Source organism: Drosophila yakuba, chromosome 2L (genome assembly GCF_016746365.2).
Source record: "Drosophila yakuba strain Tai18E2 chromosome 2L, Prin_Dyak_Tai18E2_2.1, whole genome shotgun sequence".
NCBI lineage: Eukaryota > Metazoa > Arthropoda > Insecta > Diptera > Drosophilidae > Drosophila > Drosophila yakuba.
The window spans coordinates 14,523,307-14,542,254 of NC_052527.2; the positions used below are offsets into that span (position 1 = coordinate 14,523,307).

General features: G+C 42.1%; 1 protein-coding gene across 4 annotated transcripts in view; it reads left to right on the forward strand.

Annotated features, from left to right (window-relative positions):
• LOC6528217 (laminin subunit alpha-1) overlaps window positions 1–18,948 on the forward strand; it is a 65,990-nt gene that overhangs the window by 30,405 nt on the left and 16,637 nt on the right. Inside the window, exons 1-2 of one of the 4 annotated variants that reach the window (XM_015198406.2) lie at window positions 7,792–8,562; window positions 14,945–16,037. The exons of 2 other annotated variants lie outside the window; for them this stretch is intronic. In XM_015198406.2, coding sequence (XP_015053892.1) covers window positions 15,059–16,037 — 979 coding nt within the window. In that variant the 5' untranslated portion in view covers window positions 7,792–8,562; window positions 14,945–15,058. Of the gene's footprint in view, window positions 1–7,791; window positions 8,563–14,890; window positions 16,038–18,948 lie in introns of those variants that run through there. One more of the 4 variants, XM_039370452.2, reaches the window with a different exon arrangement.

The following is an 18,948-nucleotide window of genomic DNA, read 5'->3' on the forward strand; positions in this document are numbered from 1 at the left end:
CCGAAATCTCGCTAGGAGATGCAAATGTTCTGCCAGACGGGAATCTTTTTCGGGGAGCAGCGAATGGAGTGTCATTGACAACCGAGTGCTTCATGTGATGGCTCCTGGGGCAGACTTCCCATGGCATATGAATAAAAAAGCAGTGTGTGGGAAAATATTATTCAAGCCTCAAAACGCAGTATGGAATTTGATGATTAACTTACTAAATCACAAAGCTGAGCTTCTGAGATAATTGGGATTTTCTGTGCCCAAATAGTTTCTTCCTTTTGAACTTTTGAAATCATAAAAAACGTCAACACTATGTTTCAGTGGAGTTATTTCCCAAAGCTCCAGACGAGTGATACCATCAACCACTGCTCATCGCAGACTCTTGTTAGCACATTCCATGCTCACACGATCATATCTCCTGCGATTCCCGACAGTAAGTTATTCCCTCACTTTCCTGGCAAACTTTCCTTGTCGGATCTACAAAATGCGCCATACTTTCCCCAGATCTAGTGAGTGTTGGTGAGGAACCTTCTCTAATCTAAATGACAACTAGTTGGACCCCGAATCTTCGGTGTGCTGCCCGAGGACATGGCAAGAAAATATTTTGGTCTTGCTCTTTTGGTTTGTGGCTTCTAACAGCACATTGATTGATTACAAAACGTGCGCCAAGCATTTTCACGGCAGCAACAGCAACCAGGCAATTGTTTTTTGCGCAGCGACTTTTCCACAATGGCATTTTCTTCATTTGCGCCTTACAATGGCATCACTTTGTCACGATTTCTGCGCTCACAACTAACAAGACACACCGGCAACATGTTGCTAGATGGTGGATGTTGGCCGGTGGATTCATTGTGGCTGCTACCATTTAATGTTGCTGTGGCAGCCGCTGCCGTTGAATTATCACCGCGCATGTGTGACTAAGCTCCCGAGGCGGTGGACAACAAAAAGCCAGGATCCGCCGTAGTCGCTTTTTCGGCTTTCCTCCAGAGTCCCCGTACTCCCAGAGCCAACCTGCTGCTAATGTTTTCCTCAGCCCCAGTCATAATTTCAGCTGCCAACCGCCGAGTCCCAGAGTCTCGCGGAATCAGAAGAAGACGGGGATTCCTTTTTTATTTATGAAAACGGCAGATGGTCTGCCCATTCTCCTGCTGCTGGTGATGATGTTGCTGCCGCGGCTACTGTGGCGTCTTTGAATTTTGACCGTCAGCAGCAGCAGCAGAATCAGCGGCATGTGGCACGTTAACGATCTTGTTACCCTGGAGACCCGACTCCGTTGGACCCTTTTGCATAAACCCATTGAATGAGGTGTGCAGTGCAACTAACGAGCGCTGGCTGTGACTTCGGCTTTGGCCCCTTTTCTCCGCTTCAATTTGAGTGCGACGAAGTGTGAGATGATGAATCTGTGAATCATTAATGGTTGCGAGGAAAGTTCTGTACACAACGTGAACCCCAACGGGGTATGGGACCTATACAACTAATTGTAAATATTATCATCCTATTTAATGAGCAAAGGTGTTGTAAATAATAATTGTCAGAAGATAAAGCTATGCACATTAATAAGCCGTGGAACTGGAGAGTGTATAGTAATTAATTTATAAAACTAAGTTAGCTAAATAAAATTATGAGCTGCAAGGGCTTGCCCATTAATTAATACTCTTCAACCCAACTCCCCTCAGAACTTTGATGCCCTATTGGCAATGCATTTTGATCGTGTTTCATGCTTTGGACGATTAGCACATCCCATGTTTTCTCCGTTGCGGTTTCACTTGAATTTGTTTAGACTGCTGCACTTCCGTTTGCTGTCTGGGATTTGCGAGCCAGCTGCAGCTGAAGTCATCTGACTATGAAGGAACCATCACAACTCTCAGATTCAGATACAGATCCAGATCCAGAGCGACCACGACAATTTCCGCCTTCTGGAGACAAACAGACACGACACGTCATCAACTTGACATTTAAATTGTGCTCCTGATAAAGTTGCCAACATTTTTTATGACACAGCCAGAGGAAAAGGTGGGGATACAATCGGGGATACGGTCCCAGAAGTTGGACACATTGTTCCAGCAGCACACAATGTAGCGCTTGTGGTCGAGCGTCATATAGCTAGAGAGTTTTGCAGATCCTCGTGTGGTCCCAGGAAAAATATACATCACGGCAGACAATTAATGTCAGCTCAGGTGACAGCTTTTTCTTTATTCTCGTCGGTATTTTCACGTAGATATGAGCTTTAACAGACTTGATTTGTTAACTTCTTTCTGGGTATAGGTACTTGGGTTACTTTTGACTTCATAAATAACTACATAAGAATCTTGAACTAAATTAGAAAGTTTGTGATTTTATATTAATAATATATATAACGTGCCCGTTAGAACACTTTTGTAGCTCGATTCAAAGTTGGAGGCCCATTGAATAAGCTTGAGTCATTCAGAAAACAAAGCGCAACCATGTAGATATCCAGTTTCCATTTTACGGTTATTAGAATGCCTTCAAGACATGCCAAGCACATTAAAATATCGTAAAATCCCATGCCGAAGTAGTTACGTTTAGTACACACAACTCTGGAGAGCTGAAAGTTTTGCTGTGCCATTAGCCTTTATATGGTGATCTCCCAACATGTCAAATCCATTTAGATAGTGGCTGCATTTTGGCCCAAAGCTTCGTTGCTTTTATTCGTTTTTTAGTGGGCGTTCCCATCTCTCGGACTTTCCCCTGATGCGTTCAATCAATCACCATTTCTCACAGAACTGCACGCAAACTGAAGTCAATTCGAGGCGTTTAATCAATCCGGTCATGTAAATAGTACGCCTCCCTCGATCCTCTGGTGGATTTTAGCCATCCCACCATCCTTCTTCGCCATCCGCCTCGTTGCGTGAGTTGACACTCGAAAACGTAAATCACAAGAGCAATTAACAAGGCAAACGGCTAGGATCGTCAAGCCATCCATTTGCAGTTGGACTCGCCAACGGAAATTGTTGTTTGCTCAATAAAAGTAAATTGCAATTACACGAAATTGCTAATTTCAATGATGACAGGCGCCATAAATTGGTATCTGTTTGGGCGGAATACATTACTAGATGGTAATGGATTCAGATAATGGCGGTAGACGAGCTGTGGATTGTTAATTGCTGACAATTGTCACATCAGGTGCTTGAGTCTTTTATCTAATATTATTATCAAGTAATATGCTTCAAACTAAATTGCAAAGTCAGTTCACGAACATGTTTTGGTTGCTATAAGCTTTCGCCTCAGAGCAACACGTTTCTCACTGCGTAAAACAAAGAATTTGCCGCCAATTTTAGCAGCTTGCTAAAAAATCAATTAAAATCAAGACGACAGCTGCCGCTGCACCAAAAAAATAAGAAAAAAAGAAGAGAACCGCAACAAGCAAAGCCAACATTTGGCCAACGTCAAAACTTAATGCATTTGCACTTGACACGCAAAGGAAGTTGCAACAGTTGCAACGGCGGCGATACAACAGTTGCAGCCACCAAAAAAACTACCCATGGCCAAAAACAAAAAAAACATTGCCTAAAATGAAAAAACCTGGCTGTGGAAACAAGATCAAAAGGTCGGAGATTGCGCTAACCCGAGGACGCCCACTTTTTCGCACGCTCCACGCCGGATACGCGGATACGTGTCCATAGATAAACATGGTGGATGTGTGGCCGGGTGTAATCTATAAAAGTGCCAGGCTTGGAGGTTTGGATGCGGATGAGGCAGCCAACAAAGAGATATCCTGGGGGCGAGCAACCTCCGAGTTAGAAATTGAAAAACATTTGGGAGCCGCTGGTGAAATTCTATCATCAATAGGTGCTTTGGGTTAAAAGCGAGGGAAGGGGGAGGAATTGGTAGTGTTGGGGTATTTAAAAGTAAGAGAAGGTGCATGTCTCCACAGGGTTGTCAAGTAATCCTTTAAATATTATAAACATGGAATATAAAAATTAAATGAAAGATGTTTTCCATCCAAATTACCATGAACTATTTGTAAAGCCAATTAAAATGCTAAGAAGATACAAGATGCACTATATAAACTTGTATGCTTTACTCATTTAAACTTTTATTTAAAAGTAGTTATAGGAGTTATTTGTATACTGATTAACGTTATCGTGCGCATTTTAAGCAGGCACCGCACCCAAGTGATATTCATAAGCGACTCCTGACAACCCTGGTGAAAGCCATGCGTAGCGGCCCATTCAGCTGGCGTATCTTCCTGGACAGGCCGAGGCCAAAACATCCAATAAATAGTATCAATCACAAATGATCGCAAACGAGGAGGCCTCGGCTGCACCCAGCGGCACTCAGCTGGCCAAACTTGCAGCTGTCTGTGGCAGAAGGAACGTTCCTTCTCCTCAATCCGCAGATCTTTGGCTTAGCACAACAAATAATGATTCATGCGAGAAAAGTAGCGGCAGGAACAGGTTCCAAAGTTTGCCCAAACGTGACTGGAGAGAAAGGGTTGGGTGACTGGGAGACGGAGACTGGGTCTGGGAGACCTTGCAACCAGAGTTGGAGCCCCCTTACCCGACTTCTCTGACTCCTCCGAACCTCTGAATCGATTCGATGCGATCCTTTTGCGGCACATGTGCATGGCATTATGGTTCAATAGGTCAACGATGCGTTGAATGGCGACCGAGGACTCCGAGAATGGGAGGCCGTTAAAGAAAAGGTCATTGCATGAAGAATTACGGTGAGGCACGTCAATCGTCAAAAGCGATCTCTACCAAACGAGCCATGTTACAGACCTCCAGAACGAGGGTTCGGTTCTCCTGGAGAGCAGAAGTAGGAGCAGGAGCAGGAGTAACTGGAACGTATTCCCAACTCCATAACCGATTGCGATCGCAGCAAATCAGAGAAAAGTTGTCTTAAGCGCGACTTGCGTCCGTTCTTCTCCAATAAGTAATGAGAAATATGAAATGAGAAATGTGTGTATATATATGTGTGTATCTTGGGACCACCAAGGGGATTTTGGTAGACCAGATCGTCGGGCGGGGATGCGGTTCGGTTCGGTTCGCAGTTTGTCAAAAAGATGTTGGCGTTTTGATAATTTGCTGCACAGCTTAGAAGCCTGTGTGTAGGATTTCCTGTTTTCCTGCGACCAAACTATTTTTTATATATTTTTCTCCATTTTCCCCGCTTTTTTATAGCTTTTCTTTCACTCTTCTCGAACCGCAACAAATCTGCGGCTGATTTAAATCTTTGCATTTACTCTTTGTTACCTAGCAGTTAGAGGTTTATGAGATATACACGTAGGGGTCTGCGAGTGTGTCAGATTTTATTTCGAATTTTAGTAGGCTCCACTTGGACATTTCTGGCGTAAAGTCGCCTAAGTGATTTCCTCGTTAGCTGTAGATGGTATTGGATTAAGTACCTACAAAAAATGTAAACAATGTTCAAGAATTTCGATTTAGCATCAAGTTAAATTAGTTATTGCTTCGAAAGTCCCACTCCATATTTAGTTTTTATTGTTTATAGTCTGGAAACCCCAATTTGTCTACAATGCACTACCTCGAATCAAGCACTGTGACCTTCTACTTCATCCCAAGAAGTGGCCATGATTTCAGAAATACATTTAGCTATTTATAAGCATTTCTTATGGGCCCTAATTGTTTCAATTGTAATTTTGGTCGGCTGCCGATAAGATCAACAAAGTGCTTTATTTTCGGCTGCACTCCGGCACGTGTTGCTATGTAGACCAGAGCAATAATATCTAGTTCCAGATCAACTCCCCCACTGCAGGCACTTCTGGATTCGTTGAAAACACACCCTAACAACGCGGCCAGAGACTTTGGGGTCTTATGGGCGTATTTTGCATCCGTAATTTCATTCCATGGCTGCCTAATTAAGTTTTCTGCCTTGTCCGCAGCGATTCAGCGGAATAGAAATCACCAAAATGTTAATATCGGGCTTTTCATTATGCGACACTCGTCCGATTATGGGCCATAATTTAGAGCAAGTTTTTCGAATTTTTCCAGTATTTTGTTTTTTGACATTTTTATAGCTCACTTAGACGAAGCCTAACTAATTGGTGACAAAAAGGTTACGAAACCCGACGAGCCACATGTGAACCACTTTGGCGCAGTGATCGTTTTGCTTTTCAAAATGCCTGGCACGTTTTCAAGACGATTTGCTATATTGGAAAAAGTAGCCGACCGTCATGAGATCGAAGAAGAGGAAGACGTCGACGAAGAAAGGAAAGAAAAATGAATTTTCCTGCTGCACTCACTCTGCACACAGAATGCGGACACACGCAGTGGACTCGAAGTTGGACTTGAACCGGCTGCATTTTTTATTTTTTGCTCAGTGCAGCGGCAATTAAAATATTGACAGTTGTGTTCATAGAGGGGAATAATAAGTTTTCTGTGTTAGATTTCACATGCATAAAGCTGCATAAAGCTTATGGCCATCATTCGAAAGGCCCCCTGCGGTTGGATTTTGACTATGGCCAGAAACGAAAGGTTAACGCGACATGTTCATGTGACAATGTCAGGAAAAAGCAAGAAAAAAAACTGCCGGCATTCTGTCCGTCTGAAGTCCAGACTGTCCAGTCTGAAGCGCATAAATAACTGCGTTTGTGACATGGAATGTTTGTTTCGACCAAGTGTAAAAGGCCCAGTCGTAGGCCAGATCTCACTGCCCGCCAGTCTGGCCATGTCTGGTGCGGATTGCCGGGATAGCCGGAGTATCTCAGCCAAACTGCTGCTGCTGCTGGTAGCAAGGTGCGGTGCCCATATGCAGACAACCTAAACCAAAAGCTATTTGTAGCTTGTAGCGCACTGGCTGATTATGGAAAAATTGCTAGATGTTTTCCTTGAGTCGGTTTCTTGTTAGAGGCTTTGCCGAGTCGTCTTCAGATGATGAAGAATCTTACTTTTCTCCATTGCATCACACAGACGAAGAAGCCACTCTGAAGAGTTCGGTGGGATGCAGTCGGATACATAATATTTCGCATGTAGGCAGTGGCATTTGGTTTAGATCACTGGGGATTATAAGCAGCCAAGGCAAACGGAATCATCTTTGGCCCAGCATCGGCTAGAAACTTGGGCCATCGGCTTAAGTAAAGTAAACATTTCAAAGTAGGATAGTCTGATATATGTATGTACATCACCTTGTTTTTAGATAATTTGCTTGTTTTCTGTTTCTAATAGTTATCATATGATTTTTAAAAAATTATAAATTCATTCCAGTCTTACTCGTTTGCAACTACTTGCTAATACTTATTAAGGCTTCTTACTTAATAAGGTTTAGGCTGCCTTGACAACTAGTCGGCTACGCAATTTGTTCAATTATTTAAGGACACATTAGGTATTTTAAATTTTTGTATATTGCAACCTTTGGAATTCGCCCAATATTTAATAATCTTTGAACTGGCTATTCTTTTTTTAACTATTTTTTTGATGCTTCTTGTTTATTAAGGTGCACTTTCCATTTGAATCTTAATCATTGGACCTGCAACAAATGTTGCTAGACCTCAGGTACATTCAGGCAGTCTTGCAACATTATGACAATCCAATTTTTTCAAGTACCTCAGTAAGAATCCCAGACTGAGATTAAAAAAATATTAAAATATTGAAGTACTCCTTTTCGGTACCCTTAAAAAGAGATAGGTTAAAACCTAGAAAACTGCTGTTAACAGGTGAACGATCCAGAGCTCCAAAGAGCACAGCTGGCTAAGAGAATCTAAAGGGAGTATTTGCGGCGAAGAGAATGTTAGGCGCACGAAGACTGTTCGGGTTTCTCAACCGAGCGCCAAGAAAAGACCCCAACATCGCGGTGGAAACTCGAAAAGTCGAATCAGTTGCAATGGGACGACGCGCGCGTTTGGATTCATGGAAATCGGCGGCGATCGCGATCGTGGGAAATTGTTAAAGCCCGGAAAGCCCAAAGTGCAGAAGTAGCTCCGAAGAACATACTTTTTTCTTTGTATTTCATATTTCGTATTCTATCGGATTTTGTGTGTGCTGTGCACTTCTGCGGAAATGGCAGAAAGGAGAAAAATTGATTCAGCAGTAAAATGTTGACATTGATTTTCGTGAATTTCGATTGATTTCCACCGGTTCGCGGAGACCGCGCACGTTCGGAAAATCGATCCAGACCAGCAACAGCGCAACAACAAAACTGGGAGTTGGCTGAGAGCGATCGGACGGATTGATTGCTTGATTGATCTATTTTTGCACTTGATTTGCGACGCACGCGCCGTAAACGCGACGTGACTGGCGCTTCACTTCACCTGAAGTTGAAGTTGAAGTTGGACTCCGTGTGCCCCACCTCGTCCACTTCTTATGGCCCCTCGAAGCCACCCGATTCGCCTTTTGTCGGGGGCAATTATGTTGATTTGTGCACCGCACCGTCGATTTCCCAGTGTTGATAACGAAAAATTTGCAATGCAAAGAATGAAAATTGATTTGATGATCGCGCATCCTGGCGCGATATCGCCTAATCGCGACACGCCCACTATTTGATTATAGATAATAATGTGTGTGTGGTTATCGTAAAGGTGATCATTAAACAAAGAAGTGAAAAGAATTTACTGAGTGCCAATGCTAAATAAATAAAATGTGAATATACCGAAAATAGGTGAATAATAATATTAGACGTTGTTGCAATATTTTGTATTGAAAAGAAAGAACGTTGGTTGATATGTTACTAAAAAATTTTTTATATAAAAAGGGACAAATGTTGAAACTTGGAACAGGTGTTTCATATTGTAGAACTGATTCGAATGTCCTAGTAAAAGTTTTTTTTTGCTAAGTTAATCTTTTCAAGAAGGTCCCATAAAAATCAGTTATTGTTTCAGTAGTGTAGGGCTTAGTTTAAAGATTTTCGATTTGTTGTTGCCCAAGGCTTCATCTTGTTATATTAAAAGCCTCTTCGCTCTTGGATTTACATATGTAATAGCCGTCAGATTAGTTTTAATAACCAGCCCGGCTAAAGAGACACCTCCACTGGAAAGATGGCAGTGGAAGCTGCTTAATTAAAAGTACAAAATCAGTGAGTGGAGCGCTAATAGCCGAAATGATTACGCAAAGCCACAAAGACCCATAACTCATTAGCTGACGCCCCAGAGGTCCGAAAAATACAGATTCGTTTGGTGGACCAGCCGCTGGTCTTGCAAGTGATGATTGGACTGGGACATCATGATGATTAATGGGATGCAGCGCTGAGAGCAGTGAGCAGTGAGCAGATTTATGGATGAGCAGCGTGGACTTTCTTGTTTCTGGTTCTGGGAATGCTAATAGAGTTGCAACCTGGGGCGCACTCATTGTGGCCCCCTTTATTTCCATCTGCTCGGCTCTTTCTCCCCCGCCCCGGAAACACTCACAGTAGTTGCCTTTTGTCTAAGAAACTCTGTTTGCCAAGCCGTAGATAACGTTTACAAGACGCTTTTCCCTCTTGAGATGAGTTTTTCCATCAGCAGTCGACATGCGCTTCACACTCAAAGGCAGTTGGCGTATGTTTGTTTAATGATAAATGAGGAATGTGGCTTTTTAAACATGGGCAAGCCCTCCACGATGTCACATTCAAATGATTTTAGGCTACGATTGCAAAACGAACGCCCAGTTCTACTTACAATCTGTGGTGACTCAACGAAGGGGCGCGTGTTGCCAAAACGCAGAAACAGGCAACTCGGAGGGCACCATAATCAAAAGGCGGTAATCCAATTAAACGGCTCCGAGTCCCAAGACCGGCTGACCCAATTAGACCCGCTTCTCGATCGATCTGGAGGATCATCGTCGGCAAAGTCGTCGTCGTCGTCGTCGTCATCGTCATCGTTTCGCATCGCATTGAACTTGAAAGCGGCGGCGCCTGGCCATTGTTTTCCTACTCAGTCAAGAGACTCGGCAAAAACAAGTTCTTACTCCCTTAATAAAAGATCGCATCGGGTTCGATCTAACGGCCGCCCTGCGAGACTCTTGTTCGGCGTTTCAAATTGTAGATCAAAGATCAAGCAAAAGCCCAGAGAGGGAAACCTCAAACAAAAAATGCTTAAATTGGCATACCGAACGTAAAGAAAGGCCTGCGGGAAATCGAAGTTTTGGTACCCTATGATTTCATTCCCGAGATGGGAATAATCATAAATGTGATCATGAGTCTTGTGATGATCATTAATGCAGATATGTACGATCAGTTGATAATACGCGGGATAGACCTCCTTAATTTCAATAAGTACTAAAATGAATTTATTTTGATAAATTCGTGTTTATATAAGATTTTTGTTTGCCAACTTCTTTTTTTTGCTGTTTCTTACAGTATATTTTTTGATATAGGTTCTTGGCAACTGACTGTGACTTCCTTTTGTCCTTCTAAGAGCTATTGCTCTAAATTCCATGATCATATCGCACTGGAATCGACCAGAGAACCTCCCACAAAAACCAAGGCAGGCACATAAATCTTAATTGCTGATCATATCTATGCTTATCTTATCTATGACACGCACACTGTTTTTGTCCAACTCGAAGATCAACTTGTGATCTCAAAAAACTGCGCATTTGGCACATTTAGATTCCAGTTTTCAATTGTTTACTCAAGTGCGACCAGGCAGATGGAAGATGGGAGATTGAAAGTTAGCATCTGGTGGTCAGTCAGTCGGGACAAGTGCAATCGAGCTGCACAAGTGCTGTGCCATATTGACTCGGTCAGTCTCAGGCCGTGATATGCATATGAGTGCCACTTTCTATGCTCCATGGGAAAAGAGCCATGGCCCACGTAGATACACACGATTAATCAGTTGGCTAACACACACACACACATAGGGCCTCTCGGAGGAGGAGGCCACGATCATTGATTGTTATCGAGAGAGGCATAAACTGACACAAAGTCAAAGTCAAAGTTAAACAATGCAGCTTGAACTCTGGACCAGACGAACTTGGCCATCCAGCCAGTCTGCCAATTCTCGTAGCCACAAAGGCCAACTCTTCCCTCCGATCATGCTGTGTGCGATCTTAACAATCAAGATCAATATCAGGCATTTACAATGTACAAATATTGCCTTCTCTTGAGACTCGTCTTCTGGCAGACTCCTAAACGCTGCCTTAGGTAAAATTGGCTAAGTAAAGTCGATGCAAATACGTCTTGGTTGCAATAAAACTGAAATACTCTTGGAAAGCTAGAAATACTTGGTTTGTTCATAAAAAAAAACATGTTGTTTGGCAAATTTGAAATTGCATTATAATTTTGTGCGCTCAAAATAAGTTAGTAACTATTTACAAAGTGCCACCACTCCTTCCTTCAGAGTATGCCATAGATTATGTACCAACAATCGACTGCGTTAGAGGGGAAGGAGAATGTTAAACAAATTAGCCTGAGCCTAGGAACCGGGCCAAGAGGAATGTGGATGAAGCAGTCATTGGCTGGCCGGAAAATGCTATAATTATGCAATTCCTCAAAGGCGCTGACGGTGGTCCCGGCATCCCAGGCCCGTCACCCAACTGTCTTTATCTATCCCCACTGCGCTGGGTTTGGTTGCTCCAACTCAGACATATAATCTGCAAACGATTCGCGTTTTGGGGGCCTCAGAAATTATTGACTAGCAGTCATGGGTTGAGGCCTTCAAGTAAATTGCCGTAAATCTTTATTTGTGCAGCTACTTAAAGACCATGTCCCGTCCCCCGAAGAGTCCCCACATGCCACATACTGATGTCGGGCCTTAGGCCGGGGTTAACAAGCCGGCAGCGATTAAGTCATTTCTTATGTCGGTTCATTATTTCTGTTTTCTTTTTTCACCCATTGCATGCGTAGCTACTGGGCTTGTCTAACTCCCAGTTTCGTTTCCCCTTCGGCCAAATGCATTGCAATTTTTCTTGGTCTAAGCCCAAAATTTAGCGTTACGTGTGCTGGAAACTCGTTTCGCCCAGTTGCCAATTGCCAATTGCCAACTTGCAACTTTGTTAGTGAAACATTTCGTGGCTTTTCGCATTTATCTTGACAATGAGCGCCTGGAAAGTGTCACTCGATTCGGCTCCTTCGAATGTGCTCTAATTAGACGTGACAATTCTACGTAATTAGGCGGCGGGTCGTCTTAACACTCGACTGCTTTTTTTGGAGGGTAAAACAAGAAGGCAGAAGCAAGTATCGGGTTTCTACACTCGGATGATTCGGGTGTTTAGGAAAATTTGTTAATGGGAAGTGACAGTTTTGCTTCTGTGTTGTATTTAACGGGTGTCTGGACTTCAGAAGCAGAAGATTCTTTACAGATAAACATTTATTTAGTTACTTTTCACATATTCAACCTAATAATTTGCACTTAATCAGAGAACTGGACTTAATTCTCACTTTTGGTTAGCAATACAGAGAATTCCGCTATTTTTCAGACCATTTACCTGCTTGCAACTTTGTTTTCATCCAGCCACTCACATCTTCATTAAATGTAACCCACTCTAGGAATCTTCTGAACACTTTGCACACTCAAATGTCCAAGTGTTCACAATTCACATTTCACAACGGAAAACGCGCCGACGGGGAAGCTCATCATTTAACACCTTCATCTTTCGACTCCAGAAACGAATCCAAACGGCTGGTGGAAAAGTGCCATGGAGTATTTGAATATTTTCCAGAGCTCGGCCACTAGAGCAACCACCCGCTGACCCGTTTGATCAGTCTCTCGACTGGACATGGCCACATGTTGATTCGCAGATGGCAGTGGTTTGCGCTTCCTTTGGTCTTCGCTTTTCCAATCTTTATTGCATAATTGCAATTGAATTGTTTATCGAGTTTCCATTTTGTGTTGCACCCCGTAAATTGGAAAATGTGTTAATGACTTAATGTGGAGCGCCGTTGGCTGCCAGATCAGCAAACATATTTGCTTCATGTTCCGTCATAAACTAACTAACATAAATTCGAAATATTTATTTTTGTTTCACTTTTATATCGGCAAAATGAGGAAGCTATTTTCCATGTTAGTTTGGCTTGTTGATGAGCTCAAACTATGCGGGAGCCGTTTTTAATTTTTTTTTACTACATCGATTGTAAAAATGGTGCAGCACTTTCGTGTATGGAGAGTCACACAGCAGGTGATTGGTGAAAGGTTTCCTATACATCAAAATGGGGTCATGGAAATGGGGAAATAGGGAATATTAACTGAAAGTTCTTGCTCAATCGATCGTGCATACTTAATAATCATTAAAAACATTGTATATACTTGGAATATTTTCCCATCTAATTAATATCATAGAAACCGTGATAGTTTTTGAAATATTGTACTAATGTGAGCTTTTCATCTCTCTTTATCTTTAGCATGTCTTTAAAACTCCTTTCTAAGTCATACTCAACTTTCTTTTCCTGCTTTACCCATAATTTTCGATTTCTTTTGCTCACCCTGACCAAGGACCAACCCATGTCAGAAAATATTGGAGTCTTTCAGTGTTTCAGGGCAGACAAGTCGAACCATTCGAAAAACTGGTCGTGGCTCGGCCGTCAGATTCAATTAGGTCCAATTTGAGAAATAATTATATACGCACAGAGTTCTGACATTTTTGAAACATTTTACATTAATTTGGCACTAAACTGTCAGATGTGGAATGCCACGGCACTCAAATTTACGCCGAAAGGTAAACGGCCCAGGTACTCGTAAAACGGTCAGAGAGTCGAAACTTTTGAACAAGTTTTCTTCAAATTTAATTGTAATGTGAGAAATTTAAATTAGGTAGCCAAGAGGATGCTCGAAAAATTGGACAGCAACACAAAGCCCAAAGCCGAAAAACAAATAAAAAGCCCAGACTCTGACAATGACTAAGAAACCTCAAAAAGCGGAAGATGCCCAAAGAAAACACAAATTATGAAAAAATGTAGCTCTTTTTTCAGTGAGGTTTGTTCAGAGGAGTAGAAAAAAGATCAAATAACTGAAAGCCGCCGAATTTCAAAGGAAAACAAAAACTTGTTCACTTATTTCAAATTTTGTTGCCTTTTCAACTAATTTTCCACTTGTGGATCTATGTCCAAAAAGTGAGCTGAGCTGCCTTGGGCTTGGGTTCAATTTATGGATTGTCCATTTCGCTATTTGTCAGTCGATATTTGATTATTTACGATCCGCTATTCATCAGTGGATTTCAGTTTGCGTCATTTGCTTTCTGTTTCTGAGTTGCCTTTTTATAGATCAACAATACCAAACAAAATCGCCAGGCATTTTGTTGTTCACAGCTTAGCTTTTTTTATATTTAGCTTTGAAAATTTATTACATCACGATCTTAAATTTGTTTCCTCTACTTCAATACATCTGTGGGTTCTTGTGTTCCTCGATTCGTTTGTAGTTTTATCTCCTCGTGTGTGTACGTTCTGAATGCGAATTTGTTTGCAGCTGGGCTTCCTGGAAAATATTTATTTCATCTAGCGGATGCTTCAGTTCCCCTTGCAGAATTATAGAGTTCTCTTGCGCTGCGATCCCTTTTATAATGAAGTTTTTAAATAGTTTATGGGAATTGCCTAGCAAATTTATGTCGTTTCTTGGCTATATTTTTGTTTGGCTCAATACGACCCATTTTGCATAAAACTTCCACTGAGTTTGGGCCAAAGCTCAAGCTGTTTAGATATATGTTCAATGATCTGCACTCCCTCGACTTTGTAAGCAAATAAACACACAAATTGTAACACATTTGTTTGGAGTCTATGCTATTTTTGTTTGTCTTTACTAATTAGCTTGCAGACCTCACATAAACACGTCAGTGGATGAACTGTAACTGTGAATTGTTATTTGTTTATTTACATATTGTCAAATGTTTATTCCTTCAAAATAGGCATATATCAGCAGCTGATTAATTAGCTTTCGCAACGTATAAGAAAAGCTAGTTTCTAGCCAGGTTTTTATGGGAATAAACAAATTTAAAAAAAAAGCCCATTTGTAAATGTGTTAAAGTTTAAATTAGTAATTATAATTAACATTTAACTAGTGTAATTGCTCTTATAAATATTGCAACAACTCTTTAAATAGGGAATAAGAAAACTTTTTACATAAATATAAAAATAGTTTCGAACCGTGTCAAACCACAAACAAAATGGGACAGACAAATAAGCTAAACTCATTGAAAATGATTAAATACTAATTTGGATAAATCGCTCAAGCTCGGCCAAACAAAAGAAAATGTCAGCGTCTGACAAACGAACTGTCAAAATGTCAGACGCGTCAATAAAGCCACGAAAACTAAAAAAACATCTGCGGGCAGCAAAGCCGCGTCGCATGATGACAAAACAGCTGCTGCACCTATGCGTCTATCTAGTCTGCATAACGCAAACTCTGCAACAGCAACATCGACAGCAGCAACATGGACAGCCCGAGGGCAACATGCTGCAGCAACATCACCGAACCAGTGTAAATAGCAGTGTAAATATCAATATAAGCAGGCAATTCAACGAAATTATCCAAACGGCAACGGCCAGTGCATCGGCCAGCGGTACGGGAGCGGTAACATTCTCATCGGTTACGGCAGCAACAACACTTACCCCAGGACGCCGAAAACTGATTCGCAAGATTCAGGGGCAACAAAATCGTACTTCCACCTCGGGCAGGAGGCGAAAGCTGCGTTTGCATCCCTATTACCGGCGCAATGCGACACATGCAACGCGCACCACGACTGTGGCAAGTGTCTCTGCCACGGCAACCACGCTGCTACCAAAGATTCCCCCCCAACAGCCCTTCAACTATCACACCCACCTGCACTCGAGTTTCCAGCAGCAACAGCAGCAGCAGCAACATGTTGCCGGTGGCCAAATTACCCAGCAGCAGCAGCAGCAACAAGTGCATGTTGTCGCCGTAACACCGCGCCCGCACCAGCGGCAACAACAGCAGCAGCAACAGCAGCCCGGATTCGCCATAGTACCTGCAACCTACTATCACCAGCAGCAGCAACAACGCACTCTGTTGGGCAATCTCACCCAGCAGCAGCAACAACAGCAACATTTACTCCTTCAGCCGGGCCAAAACATTTTGGTGTACAGCAATCTGGGACCCATACCGCCTTGTCCGCCGGGCCTGCTGTCCGGCTCGGGAATGCCGGTCTATACGCAACAGCAGCACTTCATACCGCTGCGATCCACGACGACCCCGCGCCCCAGGCAACGTGGTAAGCAAATCCTATCGAGCGTTGCGAGCGATTCCTTGGACATTTAATTGTCGTCAGGAGTGACGAGGAAGTGAGGAGGGGAGGAGGGGCCGATACGCCGCCAAAAGGTGTTAATTACGCTAATAAAAACTGCATTCACAGCAGTTTATGGCATTTAATGTGGTTAAATGGATGCCAAGTCCGCGACTGGCGCCTTCATAGCCTTCATCGCCTTGTCCAAGTCGTGGTCCAATAATTACCCCCAGCGGCGATGCGCATAGAAAGCCTGCCTAATTGGTCAAAGCAATTGACTTCAATTTTGGTGAGCTGCAGCGGGATTTGAAAGGTGTCAGTGGGAATTGCTGTAAAGCCATAAGGATGCGGTACCAGTTTTTGTGGTTCTATGGCCAAGGGAATACTGTGATCAAGTTATTTCAATGCATTTATGACTAGCCATAAAGTTGGCCAGACTTACCAGAGGAGCTTAGCATTTTTATTGGTTTTTTTTCATTTATTTCTCATCACTTTCCATCAACGGCTGCTTAGCCTGATACGCAAACATTAATGAATCCCATTAAGAAAATACAATCAACGGCTTGTCGAACATTTCTTCTTATCAGGACCAAGTGTCAATATTTCAAATGTATACACAAATATTTTGATTGCAAGTTGTTTTTCACAGTTGGTTGTTGTTAATGGTCAAGTATGAGGCAAGTTTGTGCCTCGAATCAGTTGACAGGCTCGCTAGCAAATGAATATATGAAGTAGTTAGAGGAAAATTTTTATTAAAACTCGTTCAAAAAAACCATATATATATATTTTGCGAACGCAGCTGGCTGGAAAATGACGAAGAAAAATCAATTGAGAAAATCTATAAACTGCCGGAGCGCATTTAGTTTTTTTGGCGGCTTCCGCAATTTATTGATTTTCTCTTCTCAATTGATTTTGTTTTATTTTCGCTTATGTAATCGAATCACTCAACAAATTGGCAAGCAAATCACATTGCACACACTTTAAGCCGCATAAAAACTAAGTATGTTGGTGTGGCAAAATGTCTAGTGAAAACTACAGAGCAACTGCTGGTGGACACACATTTGGCGCCTGCCCGGTCGGCCTGCCGTTCAATTAGCATTTCGGAGAGGAGAGCCTTGGCATCCCAGATCCCGGCAGACATGGCCCCAAACCAGCACGAATCTGGCATTATGTGTATCGAACCGGGGAACAGAGTATAGCAGCCAGTTGTGCCGCCTTTAGGCCATTTTTGGTTATTGGTGTGTAAAGTGGCGCCCAGCAGGAGACTCTGATGACATTCTCTCCGCTTTTTGATCGGATGCCAATCGTGGTTTCTGGCTGAATTCACGGAGCACAGATGCCCAAACAAACTATGCAAATTTGCGACTTGCCTGTGAACTGAGAGTTCATCAATTATTCACACAGTTATGAATGATTTATTCGATTTCGAATGCCATGAAATTGATGCAGATTAATCAATCAACTGGTATTATATTGCTCAAACACATTGCATATTTATAATGTTTTATGATTTTTTTTCTTATTCTGCTTTGGGTATTTTTTATTTTTCTATACAGCCTTCAAATAACTCAACTTTTGCCTAAACTTAAAAAATGTGAAGAGTTGATAATTTCAATTTCGTTTAGGTGAAGTGAACTTTCAGTCAGCTTGAAAGTGTACTTAAGTGTACCATAAAACTCGAAATGCTAATCTCCTATGACCCACATTATTATTTTCCGGTCAGAGGTTTTCCACACAACCACCCAGACTTTTCCCCCTGAGAAGAGAATGAAAACCGCATCAGAATCTCACACAGTCATTAACATAAAGTCATGAGCAGACGACAAACATAAAAACGAAACAAAAATCAACTGGCTGGTTAGCAGCAGCAAATATTGACATTTTCAGAGTCTTAGATCTTCTAGCGCGACTCTAAAACTTCAAATACTGAAATACTGGGATGAAGTCTGAGGCACAGAGACTTAAAACCACAAGAAACACCTACGTATATGGCCATTCTTATGGGAGTAGAGCGAACTCTAGTCTGGCCAAGTCAAATCTTACCGCACACAACATGTCGCGGGCAAAACGGCGATTTTTTAATTACAATGAAACGTGCCACACAAAACAAACAAACAATGCGCTCGCTAATTGCACATAAAGCCCAAAATCACAGAAAAACCACCAAAAACACGGCATAAACAGAAAACAGGAAAAAACAGAGCCAAAATAAAGGGGTGGCCAAGGGAAAGGAGGTTAGTTTCGGACACAAATACAGAAATACAGAAACACTGTAACAAAACTTGTCGTTAGCGGAGCAAATGGACGGATAAACAAACCCCAACAACAAACAAGCAAATGAGCCGAATGACAAATGCAAGTGTCAATCTTGTCGACTCAGACGCAATTTCAGTTCGACATTAAGCTGCCTGCTGCCTTTTCCAAAAAACTGAAGGGCCTACGGCAGTCGAATTTGTTGAAATTTATGGATTAAAGTTCAGTTGGTCGAGGGCCATTTGTCTGTGTGAGGTGCCTGAACTTTGTGTTGTGAAATCTCCGATGGGAAATCAATATATATTTACCTTATTTTACAATTTAACAAACTCAAACGGTACACAGCAATAATATACCACATACTATGGGCACAGTTGCCATCCTAATCGGTTGCAAAAAAAACAAATTAGTTTGCCACCCACAACGAAAAATATCCCACAAGAAACATTAGAAACTTAAATGGCAAAAAGCCAAGTTCAACAGCCTCAAACAAAAATAATACCAATTTTATCTCACAATATTTATCATTCATAGAAGAACACCAGTTCCCAAACATTTAGCCACGTTTTTGAGTAGCCACCTTCTGGGTGTTTGAAAACATAAAAGCAAAATATTACCGCAGTTTTCAGACATTTTTCTCATAGCC